General features: G+C 44.2%; 2 protein-coding genes across 5 annotated transcripts; one reads left to right on the top strand and one right to left on the bottom strand.

Moving 5' to 3' along the window:
• Positions 1–14: 14 nt before the first annotated feature.
• On the bottom strand, positions 15–9339 carry TPM4 (tropomyosin 4). Of its 4 annotated transcripts, none has more exons than XM_027471843.3 (9): positions 9015–9339; positions 6473–6598; positions 3627–3760; positions 3199–3316; positions 2794–2864; positions 2462–2537; positions 2062–2124; positions 1880–1949; positions 15–392 (listed from the first exon to the last, which is right to left on the bottom strand). In XM_027471843.3, exons 1-9 carry the CDS (start codon positions 9126–9128, stop codon positions 310–312), a joined length of 855 nt encoding a protein of 284 aa, XP_027327644.1. In that variant the 5' UTR covers positions 9129–9339; the 3' UTR covers positions 15–309. The 4 variants fall into 4 exon arrangements, with proteins under 4 accessions (XP_027327644.1, XP_038025236.1, XP_027327645.1 ...); XM_038169308.2 differs by lacking the exon at positions 9015–9339 and adding an exon at positions 5739–6371 and having other exon boundaries at positions 6473–6589; XM_027471844.3 differs by lacking the exon at positions 15–392 and adding an exon at positions 1089–1310.
• An 8864-nt stretch (positions 9340–18203) lies between these two features.
• TINCR (TINCR ubiquitin domain containing) lies at positions 18204–18785 on the top strand. The gene is given in 2 exon segments (XM_072029305.1): positions 18204–18454; positions 18456–18785. Coding segments are annotated over 2 exon segments (411 nt in total). The 5' UTR covers positions 18204–18373.
• The last annotated feature ends 52 nt before the right edge of the window (positions 18786–18837 follow it).

Here is an 18837-nt window from a genome sequence, read left to right on the forward strand (position 1 = left end):
AGCGGAGGCGAGGCGGGGCTGACAGAACCGTTTAATGGCCGCCGGGCGCCGCCGGGAGGCGGGGGAGAGGGTGGATCCCGGCCCCACAAAAACCCCACAGAACTGGGGAGGGGGCGGCCCCCAACGCACGAGGCTCCCTCCCGGTGCCCCCCCGTGGTTCGGTACTGGTCATAACTTAAAAGTTTGTTGTGTTTTGTTTTTTTTTTTTTTGTCTTTCAGGGTACAGAGAGGGGGAAAAAAGGAGGAGCGGCGCGGTACGGGAGGGGAGGGTTGATGCCTCAGGGGGCTGCCGAGCTCCGCTTCCCCGCTTCATATACAGTTCAGTTCGTTTAGTGTCTGGTCCAGTGTCTGGTGCAAGCCCAGGTTCTCTTCCTTCGCTTGGGCGAGTTTTTCTGGGGAGAAAGGAGAAAAAACAGGAATTAAAATGCACACCACATTACTGCCTTTTCTCTTTAAATAAAAAAAAATAAAACAAAACAAACAAAAACAAAAAAACCTTTTTCTCTTTATATACAAAACTTATATATATATATATATATATATATACATATATATATATAAAATCTTTAAATAAAAAAAAACAACTTACCTTGACATTCAAGAGAAACAATTGTACCCCCCTCCCATTTTTATTTATTTATTTTTGCAATTACTTTATTTAGTGAGGTTTTGGGGCATGTCTTGCATTGTGTGCCAGACTCCCATTTTGGTTTATCACCTGACCTGTAGGACACATCCTGCAGTTTTCATTGTCCTGTCAACTTTAAACCAGGCAGAGCTCTGCACTTGCAAGTGCAAGAAGGGAGCTCAAAGCTTTTCACTGCTGGGCCTGTCTTTGGGAATACCAAAATCCAGGCCTTTGTCAGTCCCCTGGGCACTGTCACGGCTGTCGGGGTGCTGAGACAGACTGGGGTCTATGGCAGTTGTCAGGGACAAGCATGGCCCTGTTGCCTACATATCCTAGGCCACACCACCCTCCCCGTCCCACCTGTGCTGACTGCATCGACTGCACCCTGGGGTGGAGGAGCTGAACTTAGTGTCATTACTGGTCTATTTTAGGTAAATTGTAAGGAAAGAAACCCAAAAGCTGAAAGGCAGAGAGGTATCTTGTTTTTATTGAGCTCGGTTCTTACAGAGAGGATTGAATTGCACAGAAGTGACAGGTATTACAGGCAAGAAAAGCTTAAGAAATGCAGCAAGTCAAAGCGCCCCCCAGACAAGTGCAAATTACAGAGAGGTCATGTCATTGAGAGCATGGTCAAGCTCCTCACTGATAGCTTTGTACTTCAGCTTCTGAGCGTACAGCTCGTCTATCAGTCACGAGGGCAGAAGGCATGTTTCAGCAAGAAATGCAGAAAAACAGTCCAGAGGAAAAGGTGTATAGCAGAAGACACGGAGACAGGCAGAAGGCAGCGACCGAAGCAATTATGGAGGAAAACAAAAGAAGAAAACAAAACTGTGATTGAGTACCAGTATGAAAGCAAAAATACACCCACCTGCCAAGTCTCTACATGTCCTTTTTAAAAAAAAAATAATCTCACAAATTTATTTTTCAGTAATCAGGCTAAATAGGACTATGATTTTATTATTAATTGAAAGGGTGTTTGAGCATATACGTGTATGAGTTAGCCAAAATGAGGTTACTGTTACTAAGTTTTTGGAAAAGAACCTCTTTTGGCAAAATTCCCTTTGGCCAATAGGTACCAGCTGGGCCAGACAGGTATGTCTGGTGGATTACCAGCTTTATCATGCTGGCTCACCTATATACCTGACGAATACTTCCGTCATTTCCCAATAAAATATATTACTCACTCCCAGGACTTTGTTGTCTGACTTGAAATTGAAGATTTGAAAAACAAGAACTGGAGTGATTTCATACCTTCCAGATCATCAATAGACTTTTCCAGTTTGGCAACTGTTCTCTCAGCAAATTCAGCACGAGTTTCAGCCTAAAAAAGAAAAAAAAAAAACACAACAAAAAACAAATAAGATAACTGAGTGCTGTTAAAAACAAACAAACAAAAAAATGCCAAAATACAGTTTGGAGATGGATAAACTTACTTCTTTCAGCTTGTCGGAGAGAATCTTGATTTCTTCCTCGTATTTATCTTCTTTTTCTGAGTACTGCGAAAACAAACACTCTTTAAGGGAAGTTGTGGCAGCAACAACAAATGTTTGTGGAAACGCGGCCACTGTTTATAACCACTTTTCCTTTTACAACAGTTGCATACACCCTTTGCATACTTTTTTCCTCTTTGTCAAGACATCTCAAACTCATTTTAAGACTAGTCACTAGCTTACTTTCATATACAGCACAAAAAAGTCTGGAAGTGTAAGAGAACCAATTCAGCATTATCAATAGTCTCTTTACACAGGCAGTCAGCTAACCCCCTTATTTCTATGAATTTTAATTACAAGTTTTGACTTTGCCCCCATCCCTTATGTTACTTAAAGAACCAACCTTTTCAGATTGAGCTTCCAAAGACTTCAGATTGTTAGTGACATTCTTTAACTCCTCTTCAAGGTCACTACATTTACTACAAGGGAAAAAAAAGGAGAAATTACTATTCTCCCTGTTATGGTTTAATTTTACTTTCAAGAAGTCTTAAAAATACAAGATACAAAATATTTATTAAGTCTGAAAGCAGAAAGTTGGGTGTATAAGGTGCAAAAAGCTTTTCCAAATATACTACGTGCTTTTCTGCTAGCAGTAGATTTTTTTTTTTTTAAATTAAATGTAGCATTAACCTTTACTATATTATAAACTAGTTCTGTGTTTGTAAAGCTACTCACACTTCAGACACCTCTGCACGCTCTTCAGCTCTTTCTAGCTCACCCTCCAAAATAACCAATTTACGAGCAACCTGGAAAGAGAAAACAATTGTATCAAGCTGCTATCCTTTGCATGTTTCTCTGAAAGCACTATGCTTGTGCTTCCCTTCTGAATGAAACTAGAGTAAAACAAACATGCAGACATCACAGGCTTTTTCCCCAATTAAGTTACTTTGCAGTGTTCTTAGAATTAAGTATCTTAAATGCTGCTAAAATCACCATTAATGTTATTCCTTTTTGGGAATATTCAAAGGTTGCTATCACACAGTGAAAAGCATACAAAGAATGACTAAACTGAAGAATAACAAAGTTGTTCCCACTTCTCCCATATGATTTATCACTTCCTTATTTAGGCAGCCTTTTTACCTCTTCATATTTGCGGTCAGCTTCTTCAGCAATATGCTTGGCCTCCTTCAGTTGCATTTCCTGGATTTCCATTTTTTCTTCATCTTTCATTGCTCTGTTCTCAATAACCTTCATTCCTCTGCAGAAATCAAAGCGTGTGTTTAATGTAGAAGCATTTTAGCACTTTTATCTCAGAAGTCCTGAAGCAGAATTCAATATTTATAACTAGAAAGCATCCCATTATAACCATACTATCATGTTCTTTTAGGCTAACAGAATTACTCAATTAAGAACCTCCCCCTCCCCCCCGTGCCTCTAGTTCTGAGTCTCTGACCTCCAATATGCATTAGCACACATAGATGCTGGAATATTTTAGCTGTGTATATTTGGTTTTGTTTGCTACCAAAAAAAATAAAAAATAATAGAAATAAAAAGAAAAGGAAACACACCTCTCACTCTCATCCGCTGCTTTCTCAGCCTCCTCCAGTTTCTGCAAGGCTGTGGCCAGCCGTTCTTGGGCACGATCCAACTCCTCTTCCACTAGTTGGATACGTCTGTTCAGAGCTGCCACCTCACCTTCAGCCTACGTGAAATAACCACCTAGAATTGAGGTTCTGTGCATGCCAATGTTCACATCTAATCAGTTTCCTTTCAATTGCAAAGGCTTCTACTTGCTACAGCAGGAAAGCTCTAAAAACCTCTCTCTCTCTCTCTGCTTTTTGTTTGTTTAAACTGTGGCATCTCAGGAATGTCAAGGTATGGAGTATGCGCTTCTCCTTTCTTTTTTCAGTGGTACTTGTCATTCCTGCCACACAACAAAGGATTAGGCACTGATTGCAAATGGAGCAGCTTTCTCAGGTCACTTCACATGGCTGGATCTATCAGTAGAATTCAAAGTTAAAAACCAAATGGTTTGCATAAAGGCTTGTTCCAAAAGCTGCACATTTGATTTCTATTTTCCATCACAAATTACAATAATATCCTATCATAGCACATTGCCGAAATTAAAGCTGCTTTGGCCTCCTAAGCCTGCCAATGGTATATAATCTTTAAGTGGCAGGGGATACAGTTGGCCGCAGCTTGACAGTCAATCTTCTTTGTAACGTAAATAGGGCAAAATTAAGTGTGTTCTTAAAATAAGCTCCCTTTCCTTTCTCATTGCTTCCTGTGGTACTTAAGGAATTAGGCAATAAACATTTCTTAATAATAAGGTCTGTTTATGTATTATTGAATAAACTGAGCAGTAGTTACCTTTTGTTTCAGGACAGACTATATAACAAATAAAGAGGTTGTTGGGGAAAATGCTTGCATACACATAATATGAACAAATTAGTGTCCATGAATTCATGCTTATTAGGATATGGCCCCTTTTATCACTCATTATTTGTGGAAAAAAAGACTCACTTTAATAATTGCTAGGTTTGCTCAATCACTTAGTGCATAGGTCTTCCCAAATCTGTGCATGATTGCCATATACCGGATTAACAACTTTTTTTAAAGTGGACTTTTATGGGCCATAGGTCCTGCCAGAGCACTCGTTTTTCACATTATGTGAAACACTCTGCAAAATACTTGTTTTGCTGCAGCTTCTGAAACTTGGTTACTGACTGCTCCTCCTAAGTTGGAGGATGTGGTTTCCGCTCATAGCTGTACCCTCTTGGAAAGGATTTCTGTGCCTCCGATCCAAATGGAAGCTGACACAGGATTCCTCCAGTCACAATTACCCAGCATTTCATTTGTTTTCTATCCAGTGCTATATACTTAACTTACTAGATTTGCACACAAGGCATCGATCATGGAGAAAACTGGCGTCTGTTACGTGGCAGTCTGCAACTTCTTCCACTAGACAGGACATTTTTAAGTCCCATTTTAATTAAACAAGATTCCAAAGCTATGGAGATGGGGCCACTGGGAAGCTGGAGTTAGCCTGGCTCCACCTCTCCCAGAAGCAGCCCGCAGTCCTTATACGGTAAAACTAACTCGCTGACATGTGATAAAATAGCAGGAAGATGCCGGGAAGGCTGATCACACACAAATCTAAGTGAAACCAGCTGTCCAGCCCCGGGAGAGCGGCACGCTAGCGGAGAGCGCTCATTTCTCTGTGAAAACCAGGAGGGAGAAGTTATTTTCCAGCAGTTCGGACATTTCCCAGCTGTGCCGGAGCCAGCGGTGCGGCGCCGAGAGGCGGGAACTCTCGGCTCGTTGTCATGCGGCGCTTTTCCCTTAATTAAGCACCGATTTCCTACTCAACTCCCAACCGCTCCGCGCTGCCCATCGCTGCCTTTTCCGCACGGAAGGGCCCCGAGAGCGGCAAGCAGCCGGCGCCCCGGCCGAGGCCGGTGCCCCCGGAGGACGGCGCGGGCGAGGCGATGCGGCAGCATCGCGGCTTTCCGCGGGGAGCTGCGGAGCGGAGCAGCGAGGGGACAGCTGAGGAACGGGGCGGGGGGGGAGAGCCAGGAGACCCCCCAGCGGAGAGAGAGCCAGAGACAGGAAGGAAGGAGCAGGCAGCCCGGGAGAGAGCGACCGAGAGAGGCGAGCAGGCACAGCCCGGGCGGTCTCACTTTCTCCCGCAGGTCCCGTTCCAGGTCCAGCTCCCGCTGGAGGACCTGGGCGCGATCCTCCGCCTCATCGGCCTGCTGCTGCAGGCACTGGATCTTCCTCTTCACCGCTTCCAGCGAGCTCGGCGCGGCCATGGGCGCGGTGCGGGCGGCGGGCAGGGCGCGGAGGTGCTGCACGTGGCGGCGCGCGGCCCCGCGCCTTTCAATGGGCCGATGACGTCACGTGGCGGGAGGTGGGCTGGTGACGTCAGCGCAGAGGAACCGGGACGGGCGCGGCTCCGGGCCCGATCCCCCCCCCCCCCCGTCCTCCCCGCACCCCGTTCACCGGCAGCCCCCAGCCGAAGCCAAAGCTGCAGCAGCTCCGTGCTGCTCCCCCAGACGCTTCTGAGCTGCTCCAGGATCATCTCGGAGCTCCCTTCGCGTCCTGGGGCTTGGAAATCCTCCCCCCCAGCACCCCCGGGCTGGTGCGGTGCTGTGAGGTCACCCTAAAGCCCCTAGACCCCAGCCGATGCCCCAGGGCAGCTGTGCGCCATGCGCTGGGTGCTGAGCAGCCAGCCTGCGTTCATGCTGTTGGAGCAGGCAGGAGACTTACATACCTGCAACCGAACACTGCAATCCCAGCCCCTGACTGAAGTCCTGCAATACAACAACTCTCAGCGATTCGTATCATCAACGTACTACCTGCACACTGCAAAACACAGCGTAGTTACAGACAGATGTTAGATGTAGGTACGTACATCAGTGGCCTTCTTCTCAGCCTGCTCTAGTTTTTCCTGGGCGTCTTTGAGAGCCTCGGAGTACTTGTCCAGCTCATCTTCGGTTCCTTTCAACTTCTTCTGCAGAGCTACCAGCTCATCCTCCACCTTTCAAGAAAAAAACAAACAAACAAAACGTTGTGGCATATTATTGGCTACAGTTTAACATGGCTAAAACCCCTCTTTACCATTAGTTTCAATGTATCATAACAGAGTCACAAAAAGACCAGATTCTCTTACTGCAAGGAGTCTGACTGGTAGCAGGTTCCAGGGAAAAGTCATTAGTGCTGTCTTTGTAACAACACTCCTCATCACTGCACAGGCAGGATCTGGTTTAACACTTGGCATAGCCCCTTTTACAACACATTTCTAGTTTGGACTCCACAACATCCTGCAGCAGTTCATTCTACAGCATAATTAAAAATGTTTTAAGGTTGGATTATTGTGTTTAACACCATTACCTGGTGATCTATTAGGAAACTTTAATTTTTGTATAGCTTCAAAAATGTAGTTATCATTCCTTCATTTTCTTTTTTGCACGTCATTCAAGACACTTAAAGTGATACTTTGGGAGCAGGAGGGAATTGTTCTGGTCTGCTACAGTCCCTGCCGTAAGCAGGAGGTGGGACCAGATGACCTCTGGAGGTCCCTTCCACCCTGAATCGCTCCGTGGCTAATTGCGGGCCAGCAAGGTACACCCCATCCCACCATGAGGTTCAGGCTCTCTCCTCCATACCATATAAATCCATATTGTGCACTACAATGATACTATTTATAACCTGCTGGGAGACTGTTTAGTGACAAACTGTCTCATGCTCCCTTTAGAATTTGCATTATCAGGAGGCTTGCTGCTGATAAGGGTGTGCCTGCAAGCCCATCTGCTCCATTTGCGATACAAAACAGTTCAGCCTGTACAGAAACAGATTTAACAATTTAACTCCGCCCCCACAAAACTTTAGGCTATCAAAATAGTTCACTCAGAATAGTTTATGTTTTAGGGCACGTATTTTCTTCATTCTAGCTTCAAAGATAGCTTTAACAGCATTTTTGGTAGTGTGCTATTCCTGAACAGTGTTTATGTTGCTATACTTTTAGAGTAACCAGATAGTGTGAGAGAACTGAATATGCTCACTTGGATGCTGTAACAGGGGGACAACTAGCAGGATGGAGGAAGTGACGCTTCCTTTGTGTATGACATTAAAATCACTACTTGAGTACTGTGCCTATATTAAAAAAAAAAAAATAAATATATAAAAAAATAAAGATAAAAAATTGGGTACAATTCAGAGACAAGGAATAAGATCAAAGACTTGTTTTCCATTTTTAGCTTTTTGTTGTGAATTATCCTCATATACTTAAAAAAATTCTCACAAATGTGTCACTTAGTAGGAAACTTTTGCTAACTAAACGCCAAGGAAGGCTGAGCATTTCAATCACCTTTAACTACTCTGAATAACAATCTGCTGTGGCTCTTCTGCCACCGAGTGCAGAAACATTTGTTAGGGAAGAAGTGTGGCCCAGCAGAGCTGCATCTGATCAACACCTCAGAGGCTATGAAAGAAACAGCGACTACATTGACGTGGTGGTGTATGAAGCTTGCAGAAGCTTACTGTAAGGGAACAGAAGTGAAGAGTAGTTTTCCATAAGCTGGGGGTGGGAGGAAGACAGCAGCAGCCGACCCTTTTGGAAGCATCTTTCCTGTTGCTTTAGCTACATGAACGGAAGATTATCACCCAAAGTTCTCAAACTGAACTTGAACAGAAGCAACATTTGGCCAAATGAACACTAACAATGCGTAAGAGCAATCTGGAAGATGTAGCAGAAGCAAACGTATTTAAAGAATATAAGTGGAAAAGACATGAGAATTTTATAAGAAGTTCTATAACAAACTGGAATGTAGTCAAAATACATTTCAAGATTATTCTGAAAGTACATGAGGTAGACACCCAGAATGCAGAACACTGAAAAGCAACAGAATATACAAATGTTATCTGTGTAATTCAGATAAAATTAGGGCTTTCAAATTAAGATACTGCTGATCATTCCTAACAAAACAATAACAGCATACCTACTGTCAAGTCACAGCCAGCACCTCTAAGGGGCACCTGTATACCAAAGACTAGTCAAGTGAACTTTCTTAATTCACTTCAAGGAGAGGCTCAATTAAGTTTTAGACACAGCTGACTTCAGGAGGTATTAACACAAGTCCTACAGGTGTTCAAGCTATACAGTTTTGATTTTAAGTCTGTGAAGTCTTTTCCACAGAATCATAAGCACAAGAAAATTCAAGCAATTATGTATGATTTAAAAAACTTAAACAAGACAGCCTTTAAAAATTTGCAAATATAGCTGAAAAGTTAATACCTAGCACCAGCTGTATGAGCGTAACATCTTAAAAAGGCAAAAGATTAACAAAAAACCCAAGTTCAAGTTATATTTTTCTCTGAATCAGAGTTGCAACACAATATTTAATTACACTTACTTCCACAGCACATGCACAATCTGTGATTTTATTTCTACTTGCCTGTTTGCATTTGTCCTCAGCTGCCTTCTTATCCGTTTCAGCCTGCTCTGCTCTATCTATTGCATTCTCCTTGTCTAACTTCAACATCTGCATTTTTTTCTTGATAGCTTCCATTTTCGCTAAAGGACAGGTTGTGTTTGTCGCGCAACTGAAAAAATCCTGAAGACTAAACTTTTAGATTTTTTTTTTTATGAGTTGGGCAGAGAAAGGAGTTGTGCCCAGCCAAGTCAGAGGGAAACTGAGCTCAAGTAGCTGTAGAGAGCTTTAAACCTGGAGACCCCTGGACGAAACCCAGATCTACTGGCCTCTTCTCTGATCTTTCATATGCAGCCTTTCTAAGGAATGAGCTGGAACAGACTCACTAGAGGAATCTTCACCACTCCATCATCTCCTTATTTGGGTCCTGTTTTCTTAAAGAGAAAACTGTTTCCATTTTTAAGCTTCTGACAAAGCAGAAGTGTTGACATATGAACACATGCTTGAAAGCAAGCTTATTAGCACCCCTTAGTGTTTGCAGAGCAATTAAACAGCCCCATAGATCTAATGGCCTGACTTCATTACTATTATGCCATTATTATAAGTACAAAGAAGTGTCTTTTTTAATTCCTACAAAAATAAAACGACACTAAAAATTAAAAACAACAACAAAACAGATAGCTAGACTTACACTATAAAAACATGTAGAACATATGCTGAGAGAAATTTTTTATTTATTTTGTGCTATGAAAATATCCACTTGTTTTAAGGAACCAGCTGTGATCTATAATTGTATAATACATAACTGAGTTCAGATTTGGATTCCAAGTTCAAGTTTGAAGGAGCTCAGTGAGTTTGAGCACCTGTCTTTGAAATTTCACTCGCTAAATACTTTAGGACTGAACATTACGTCTGACACTGCAGCTTGATAAGCACTGTAAATAATTTATTCTCCTATATGCAGCAGCCACCTCCTATCTTGTCAAGCAAGGCAATAGCAGGCCCTGGGAAGAGCATCAGGAGCAGCTCCTCAGGCAACCCAAGAAGAGCATCCAATGGCCCTGCGATGAGCCCTATTTCCTACTCCAATCCTATTAAACAGATCCCCATAGCCCAGCTACCCTTTCACATCCTTTCATACACTCTAACTTAACTTCATGCCCAAGCTGCGTTACCCACACAAACCCTCACAGGCCTTCCCTCAGAATTGCGTTCACATCCCCATAGCCTGGCAGCCCCCCTCCCATCTGAGATGGGCTGGAAAAGCACTTCAGTGCTATCCAGACCTTAAAGAGAGACCTCAGTGAAGGAAGAAAGAAAAAAAAGGACAAAGATAAGCCACCTTTATCAATTTAAGCTTGCTCTGGTAGTAAAATGGACATGAAGCTACCACAACACCCATGGGTAAGGTCACAAACCATACTCAAGCACCACCAGGCCAGTCAGAGCACTCACAAGGCTGCTCAGCTTTCCTTTTGTGAAGGATTTACAGCTCTCCCAATTCCAAATAAAAGCACAGCCACCAATCCAAAACCCCCTCCCGGCAGCCCCTGCCCCTTCCCCACACGGAGGCTTCGCCCCCGGCCCAAGATGGCGGCCAGGGAGCGCCCCAGGGGCGGTGTTCTGGCGGCGCCAAGATGGCGGAGCCCCGAGGACTACAGCTCCCAGAGGGCTGTGCGCCCGCCTTCCTGCCCTCGCCTTCCGCGCTGCCCGTGCCTCTATCCCTCATCAGGAGCAATTAAATAATCCTGCCTGCAGGGTTTTAACCTTTACAAAAATGTTATCTGAAATTTTAACGGATTTAAGTCGTGTATGCTTGGAAACACAAAGCAGCGTGCTTGGGCACCAGCCCTGCGTCTCCCCGGTGTGGTGTCTGCTGCCTGCCCACACTGCGGATGACTCCTTAGTACACCTGGCATAATTAAATGTATTTTTTCCTCACAGAAACCAGAATACTTGTTCCCTTCCTCTGTCCCACAGGTACCATTGTGGCAAGGTGACCCCATGGGTGTACTTTGATTTCCATGATTTGAACAGTGAAAGACAAAGCAGCCAAAACAAAGAGCTGCTAGTTCAGAGCATGGAACCGATTTAAGGAGACAGGGTGAGGCTCTGAAGTAGCAGTGCTGCTAAACCTTCAGGAATGATGTTAAAAATTAATAAAAGAAGCAGGTTTTGGAGTACAGCTTTGGAAACACATTAAGTGTGGGAGAAAATGGGGGGTGGGGGTGTGTGTGGGGCAAGTATGGCGTTCACCCCGTCTGACCCAGCACTTACGGGAACCCGTACAATGGAGGTAGCTGCAAGACTATGCATGCCTTTCCCTGGGACTACAGCTGTATGTAGCCCTCGGCATGCTTCGAGCTGTTTCTATGACAGCTCTCGCAGCCTCTCCATAATTTCTGATTACTGAGGGGGGCAGAGGAGGCTTTCCAGCCAGCTCACCAGCCCCTCTCCTGCTGCAGGCTTAGGCAGGCTTAGAATTGGGGCTGGAGAACTGAGCACTCAAAAGGCTCTTTTACTATTGTATTTCTACTGCAGGAGAAACGTTTTACATATCAACTCTGTAGCATGACTCAGAGCCACTTTTAGAAAGGAACGTCAAGGAACATGTCATCTTGTGTAGCCCTTTAACCAGGTACATTCCCTTCTTCCCCTCCCTGCTTCACAAATTGGAGAGAAATACCTGAAAAATCCACTCTGGTCCCTCAGTAATGTTAATCCCGTCACTCCCACAGCCTCTGGCTTTCATTAGCTTGGAAAACAGTGAGCAACCAAGAAAGAAAAAAGAGACCTCCCTCCAAACCATTTCCTTTTTCTTGGGCAGGCAGGAGAGCATTTTATAGGTTGTAGGAATTCCTTTGTTTATTCCTCTTCTTTCAGTATGATTGTTTGGGCCCAGCAAGGCTTGGCAAGATTGTGTGTAAATATGAGACGATACCAGGAGGAAATGAAGTCGGATTGTTTGGGAGTGTGCTCATTTCTTTGGCAGCACGCTGCATAGGAAGCATGTCACAGCAGGCGTTTTAACAGACTGGGGAGGGGGGTCCTTTTGGTCCTGTGGACTGAGGTCTGGCAGTTCTCCATTTTTTTCCATATTCTCAATCCCTACTCCACTTTTCTTTTCCTTTTCTTCTCCCTTTTTTTTTTTTTTTTTTTTTTTTTTCCCTTAGAAATTAATTGGTACTGAGGTACTGACACCATGGCCCATTTCACTATCTGGAAAGAGCTGATACTTTACATCCCTAATCTATTCCATGGCTTCTGCTCATTTGAAACTCATGGTCATAAAGTATCACCTTTCTCTCACATTGAATGAGCTCCTTATATGCAAAGCTGCATGTATCAAGGCTACAAACGTGTTAAAGTAGAAGAAACTTCTGATAATCCTTTACCAAGTTTCCTTTGGATTCTTAATGTAGGTATCTCCTAACACTCAACTCTCTCTTGTAAAGTTTCTGTTCTAGAAACTATGTAATACAGTGCATCCTCAGCAGCATGCTGTAGCAAAGGTGGCACCAGAATGAACACGAAGTTTGTCTCTTCCTGGCATTTCCTTTTAAATGTTTGGTTAGAAATGACGAAATCCATAAAACCTCACATCTCACTGAATTTTATTTGTATGTCTTCCCTGCAGGGCTAACACCCAGTGTAAAGGGTATGGCAGGGTAGTAATATCCTCTTTCAGCTACTGTCTCATTACATATCCATGACTCACCACTGATGCAGACAATGTGCTGGGCTAGGTGTGAACAAAAGGCCAGATCTACTCTTCCTGTGCCTAGATCCAAAGGGAATTGACCTCTTTTCATATCTAATCCTGGTTATCTGTATTTTTCTACAGGGTCTTCAACACCTGAGATGCTGAGTTAACCGTTTTGAATGGGATGTCAGGATTCACTCAGCACCTGAAATGCGCACCTGCTTGGGAAGCCTATATCTATGCCAGTATCTGGTACAAACAAAAGGGAAAGCAAATCCCATCCTATGTGCATGTTCCTGGCTAATACAGAATGGAGTGGAGACGATGCCAGCAGAGCAGAAATCAGCAGCCTCTATCCCAAGACTTTGGCTACCCGTCCTTTATCTGGGTTAGCTGCATTGCCTTCACCGGGGACTGCCATTCTGTCACAGGGAAAGATTTCCTTTTAGACCAAAGGACAGTCATCGCTATGGACCATTCCTTCCTCAGTTATTTTGCTAGTGTAGCCCATTTCTGGGCTGTACTGAAAGCTTTCAGCTCCTCCTTGCCATTAGATGGCAATGTAGATCCACAAATCCTCTTTCTTCCTTGAGCTCCTGGAAAACCATCTTGCTGCTGGTGGAATGGCTGGTAGAGCCTCAAATCTTTTATTTCCGCCTACCTCACCTTTTAAGACTGAGGCATCCTGAATTTGTTTTGCCTGCAAATAAATGGAGCTGGCTGCCTTGGAGGCAGGCTCCTCTGGAGTTCCCAGTGGCATGAGCACTCGCTCGCTCTATCTAGTCCCCCCGCACTTTGTGCACAGAGGTTTATATATATATATATATATATATATATATATATATTTTTTTTTTTTTCACTCATCCGGCAGTTAATTCATCCGTCTCTTGTTTTGCTGCTTCCACAAGATGTTTTGCTATCTTGCTTGCTTCTCAGCTTACTGCCAAACCTGGCAGGTGAGTGAGTCATGGGCTGCTGCAGGCCAAACCCTGGAGGATACAGACTGCTTCCTAGGGTCATGAATCTCCTATCTGGGAAGTCATAAAGAATTGCAGCAAGAAAAACCTACCACTGCAAAATGCTTTCCCCTATATCCATTTTTCATCTTTTCCATTGTCTGCACTTGACTGGTTCATTTAACATGTGCGTTACTGTTTTTTTGTTCCTTCATGTTTCCCTTTCCACCAGAAAATGTCACCATCTCACAACTAGCTTTCACTTAGAAACTTGTGGTTCCAAAACCAGACAAGTTGCTCCTTCAAAGCTGAAAATACACAGCTTTTTCTGAAGCCTGTTTTAAGCTCAATCCTGTGCCAAACATGGGATCAGAACTCCTGACTGTTGTATGGAGCAGGGCAGGATGACAAGACATTTTCCCCTGTGCCAGGCAAGGAGATGTAGGATAGGGATCCAGTGTAACAGAAAAGACATCTGGCCTGGGAGAACAGGACCCTATAGCTTGACAAGCAGATGACAGGATAGGGTCAGTGCAAAGATTGCCTCTTTCCCTCATCACACACACCTCCCAATATATGTTACCATAAGTACCTTCCAGATTTTACGGCTTTTAAATGGTCTAAACAATGAGGAATTTGCCCTTATCCCCAGGAGAAGAATTGGTCCTCCTTCACAAAGGCTCCCTTTATTCGTGGTGCACAAGAAGTTAATAGTATTTCTAAGCACTCTTCCAGATGTGAGCAGTATGCTGTAGATAAGTTATATCAGGAGAAGTGTTATCGCTTGGGCTTACATGTTTTGTGCTTTTCCGTTGAACTCTAAAAAGCTGTTTCATTTAATTACCCATTTTTCAAAGCATTTATTAATCATTTATTAGCTCTTTGTTCATTTCCTGTAGATGTAACTTGACATCTAAAGTGAGCCCAGTCATTTTATAATCAAGCACATCTCAGGAGGAGGGAAGCACTGGGTGATAGAAAAGGCCTTACTCATCTTTCTTATCTGTAAAGCACTTGGCACATGGTGGTACAGCTCTAGTTGGGGCCTCTGGGCTTTCAGAAACATAAATATTAGCACCTTAAGCTGCCCCATTACCTAAGATATCTGGGGCACTGAGTGGATTAGGTGGCAGGCTGCATTTTGGACTGGAGATTTCTAACCGTAAGCTATTACTGTCGAACCTTTTGATTTGCCCTGCACAGCCATTCATTTGCAGCGAGTGAACCTTTCCCAGCCCCATGCTCCCCAGCAGCCAGGGTGGGTCTCAGAGGTCACAACACCGCAGCCTCCTTCTGCGCCATTCAATAATGGAGCAGAATGACCATGGGGTAGAGAATGAGCCTGCCAGCTAATGCTTCATTTTAAACTTTAGTGACTGTGAGTCCTGGGATCAGACAGCTTCAGGAACCAGCACAGTATCTTACTTGCCTGAAAGGCCAGCATTGACAGAGGAGTTTCCCCAAAGAGTCCTCCAGGGGAATTGAGGTCTTATTTTCCCCAGATGTCGCACTTTCCATATGATTGCTACCAGGAAATGAAGAAACCTTTATTTCCTGATAGAGCAACATCCCACTTTTCTGTCCTCCTCTGCAAGGACAGCAGCACAGCAGGCAGCAAAACACAGCCGTTGCAAAAAAAAAAAGCTAAGAAATATCTGTCTCTATTCTGGCATTATAAAAAGACATTATAAGGCCTAGGATTATCTCAACTAACAAGAGACATTTTAATGAAGCACCTAATTTAAGCAGGTGTTTCTCTTTTTGCTCTAGTCAATGGAGTAGGGAAGCTTTGAGAGCAGGAGAGGAGGAGACTATGTTTTATTAAATGCTATTGCTTTAGTTCTTAAAAAAAATCATAGCCCACCTAGGTTTTAAATTGCTTTTCAGGCTTTCCTAATGAATGTTTCTCTGAATGTTTGCACATTCTCTGTTTGCCCTCAATATGGGGAAAAGCTTAAGTCAATAAGTTTTTATTTGATTTGTAAATAACGCCAGAGTGACACATTATCACAGATTCTCAGAACTCTGACTCCATGTCTTGTCCTCCAGATATGGCATCCCAGAGACATCGTCCAATTAGGCTGTGAGGCACAGGGCAGAGGATGACAATAAAAATAACTTTAAGAAAAGACCACCTAGAACTTCAACCTATACCTCTGTTTAGCCCACAAACTATCAGGAGCTTGTGAAATAATTGCTTTGGACAGATAATAAAACATCCTCCAGCAAAACTAAGGTACTTAATATACTGCCCAAGTCAATTTCCCTTATTTCTGCTGTCCTCTTGCTTTTAATAATGGTTTAATGAAAAATTCAAAATTAATTGGAACTGGCATTAGCCATTCACGTGTTCCAGTGAGGGTTTCACTGCTTCAATATTTCATAAGCTGACTTCACTGCTATGCTTCTCCTTCTGCTGGCTTTCATAGGCTAAAATATCACCCCTTTTCTTAAAATGAATGGTCCCAACATGGGCAGATGGGGCACAGGGGTACATGAGAAAATCTGCAGCCACACCACTGGTAAAGAAAGAAAAATAATAGAAATAATAGCTGTGTATTTTCTTTCTGCCACCATCCCCCTTTTCTATGTAATGATACACACATCTGAGCTCTGACTGGAAAGAGCTGTCCTAAAAATAAACAGGAGCCGTCTGAAAGGTGTCTGAGGGAGGTATTTGGCAGCTGTCAGGCTGTCACGTACGCTAGAAGGATGGAGCTGATGGACTCACTGACACCAGACGGGCTCTGCTGAAATGAGAATGCCTTATGCTTCCCTTGGCACTCACCGGGCAAATTCTGTTGGCCGGAGCCATCAGACCTCAGTGTGTCTGGAGCACGATCCAGTTCTGACTGCCGTCAATGAGAGTCTGCCCTTGGACGGCAGTGGGAATTGGATCAGACCCTGGCTTTACCCCTGAGACTCTGGATTTACACCAGAGGTTAATTTTGGCTCCTCAAGTGAATGACACCCCAATGGGGAAGGATGCACCATGCCCCAGACTTGTAAGGTTCTGTAGGTCTCTGAAAATGCAACCTATGAGAATCTTAGATGTGGGGAGTGGGGACAAAAGCCTTTTTTTTTTTTTTTTTTTTTCCTTTAAACAGCTTTGCACTGCTCTGTGCCTCCGTTTCTCCTTCACTATGGTGGTGGTGTCATGTGTTCGAGAAAAATATTGACATATCTGCAGATCTATCCTATTTATAAATGCTTCCATGACAGGGGCCATGGCTGTGCTAAAAGCTGTTCCTATTTCACACGCGGTGCTTAAAGGACACGTGTTACACCATGCAGCAATCATAAGATGAGCAAACACAAACATGAAGGCGTGACGTGACTCATCTCAAACCTCTGCAGTAACTCAGTGGCAGAGTGAGGACCCAGGAATCCCAGTCCCCACCAAAACAATCATACCTCTACGGTGAACAAATCCAGAAAGAAAAACTTGCTAGCAGAAGTTTCAGTTCCTATCGAGTGCACAGGGAAATCTCCATGGCCTGTAGTATAGCTGTTGTTCCTGACAGAGACCTAATGCATTGGGGATGGAAAAAATAAGAGAAGTGAGAAGACAGGGTAGAGACCTCATTGTTTCTCAGTGGGAAAGGGGACACATATCTTGTTCTCAATGGGAACTGACTGCTGCCATATCTGAAAATCTGTCAATTTGTTTCATTATCTAATAGGCAAGAGCAGCCCCTTTTTAGTGAAGAGCACACTCTGAGGGCAACTATATTGCAGTACTTTGGTCAAAAAATACTGGTGTGTGTTGAGAAGAATGGACAAGGGAATTAATTCCTGTAATATGGGCTGCAGGAAACTACCTGCAAGATAAGAGGGTGACTTGATCTTTTTGAGAAAAAAAAAAATAAAATGACTTCCTTATCTTGATGATGTTTGCTCTGAAGTACCATCTTGTGACTGTCAGATTCTGCCTTGCAGGATCGTTCAATTACAGCCAGCTCCCACAGCTGGCATTGCTTCCTTCCTTTTGGAGGTGTCATTGTATTTACCAGAGCATCGCTTGCTCCTCTTGGTATTCTGAGGCCTCTCTTGTCACCTTTTCGCGTGTGCCTGCAGCCCTGTGATGCTATCTCTGCTCATGTGTTAGAGCAGGATACGACCAATACTTCAATTAGGCGCGGATCTCCAAGGAGGAGGAAATCAAGATGATAAACCACTGAGGAGTGTGTGAGTCAGTATTAGATATGTGATGGTATGAGGAGCAATGAATGAATGCTACCCCTTTTGGAGGGTCCCAGCCCGTTCTCCCGCAGTAACTGTACAGATCCCCTAATGTGAAACTGCAGTGCACTAATGAGGGGTGTTCACACAGGCTGAGTCTCCTTCAGGATGTTCTGGCTCTCCCCCATGAGGAAGTTTTCACTATGCAGAATATTTTTCTGTTCTTCATTAAAATGGTCATGTTAAATAGCTGTGAGGTTTCTCAACGTCTCCTTTTTGAACTGAGCTATCCCACAGCTGGCAGCTTTTTAGAGCAGGAGACATGAGGTTGCTAAACCCATTCATTTTTCAAAGGCACCCACATTTCAAATGGCTGCGGAGAACCATCTTTAAAGTCCTGTGAAAGCCATTGGAATGAAGAGCACTTTGTGAGGACGCAGTAATTATTAAGGGATTTAGGGGTGTGTGGAAATGATTCATGGAGACGTTTCCCAGCCAGCAGGCTCTTGGAGCCAGGTGAGCTCTTCCCTGGAATGTGAAGCATGCAGCTCAGCAACTGGGAGGAACAGGTTTGGCAGGACATTTTAAGTTGTTCACGGCAGACAGCCTCTTCAGAGCCACATCCCTACCTTACCTACCTCCCAGCTGGATGCTCCTCGCTGCCACACTGTCCCCGGTGAGCTGGAGAGGATGGACACGCTGCGAAGGAGTCTTTCTCGCTGGAAGAGGTACCACATCAAGGTGCACCTGGCCGATGAGGACCTGATGATGCCACTGACTGTCAGACCCAGAGACACGGTGATGGACCTGCGGGCTCACTTGGTGCGGGAGGGCGTCACCTCCTGGAAGAAGACATTTTATTACAACTCCAGGCAGCTCGAAGAACACGAGACTCTCAAAGAAGCCAATATCCAGAATGGTTCTGTCCTGCTTCTCGTCAGCAATAAAAGGTAGGCAAGGAGCTGGGCTGGTGTAAGGGAGGGGGAATGCTCTGCGTACCTCAGCC

The sequence above is a fragment of the Anas platyrhynchos genome, chromosome 29 (genome assembly GCF_047663525.1).
Source record: "Anas platyrhynchos isolate ZD024472 breed Pekin duck chromosome 29, IASCAAS_PekinDuck_T2T, whole genome shotgun sequence".
NCBI lineage: Eukaryota > Metazoa > Chordata > Aves > Anseriformes > Anatidae > Anas > Anas platyrhynchos.

Coding starts and splice junctions, on each gene's coding strand:
- TPM4 (XM_027471843.3), bottom strand. CDS start 9,128: ATGGAAGCTATCAAGAAAAAAATGCAGATGTTGAAGTTAGACAAGGAG. Junction 2,865..3,198: donor CTGACCGCAAATATGAAGAG/GTAAAAAGGCTG, acceptor TTCTCTTTCCAG/GTTGCTCGTAAATTGGTTAT. Junction 2,125..2,461: donor TGGAAGCTCAATCTGAAAAG/GTTGGTTCTTTA, acceptor TTGTTTTCGCAG/TACTCAGAAAAAGAAGATAA.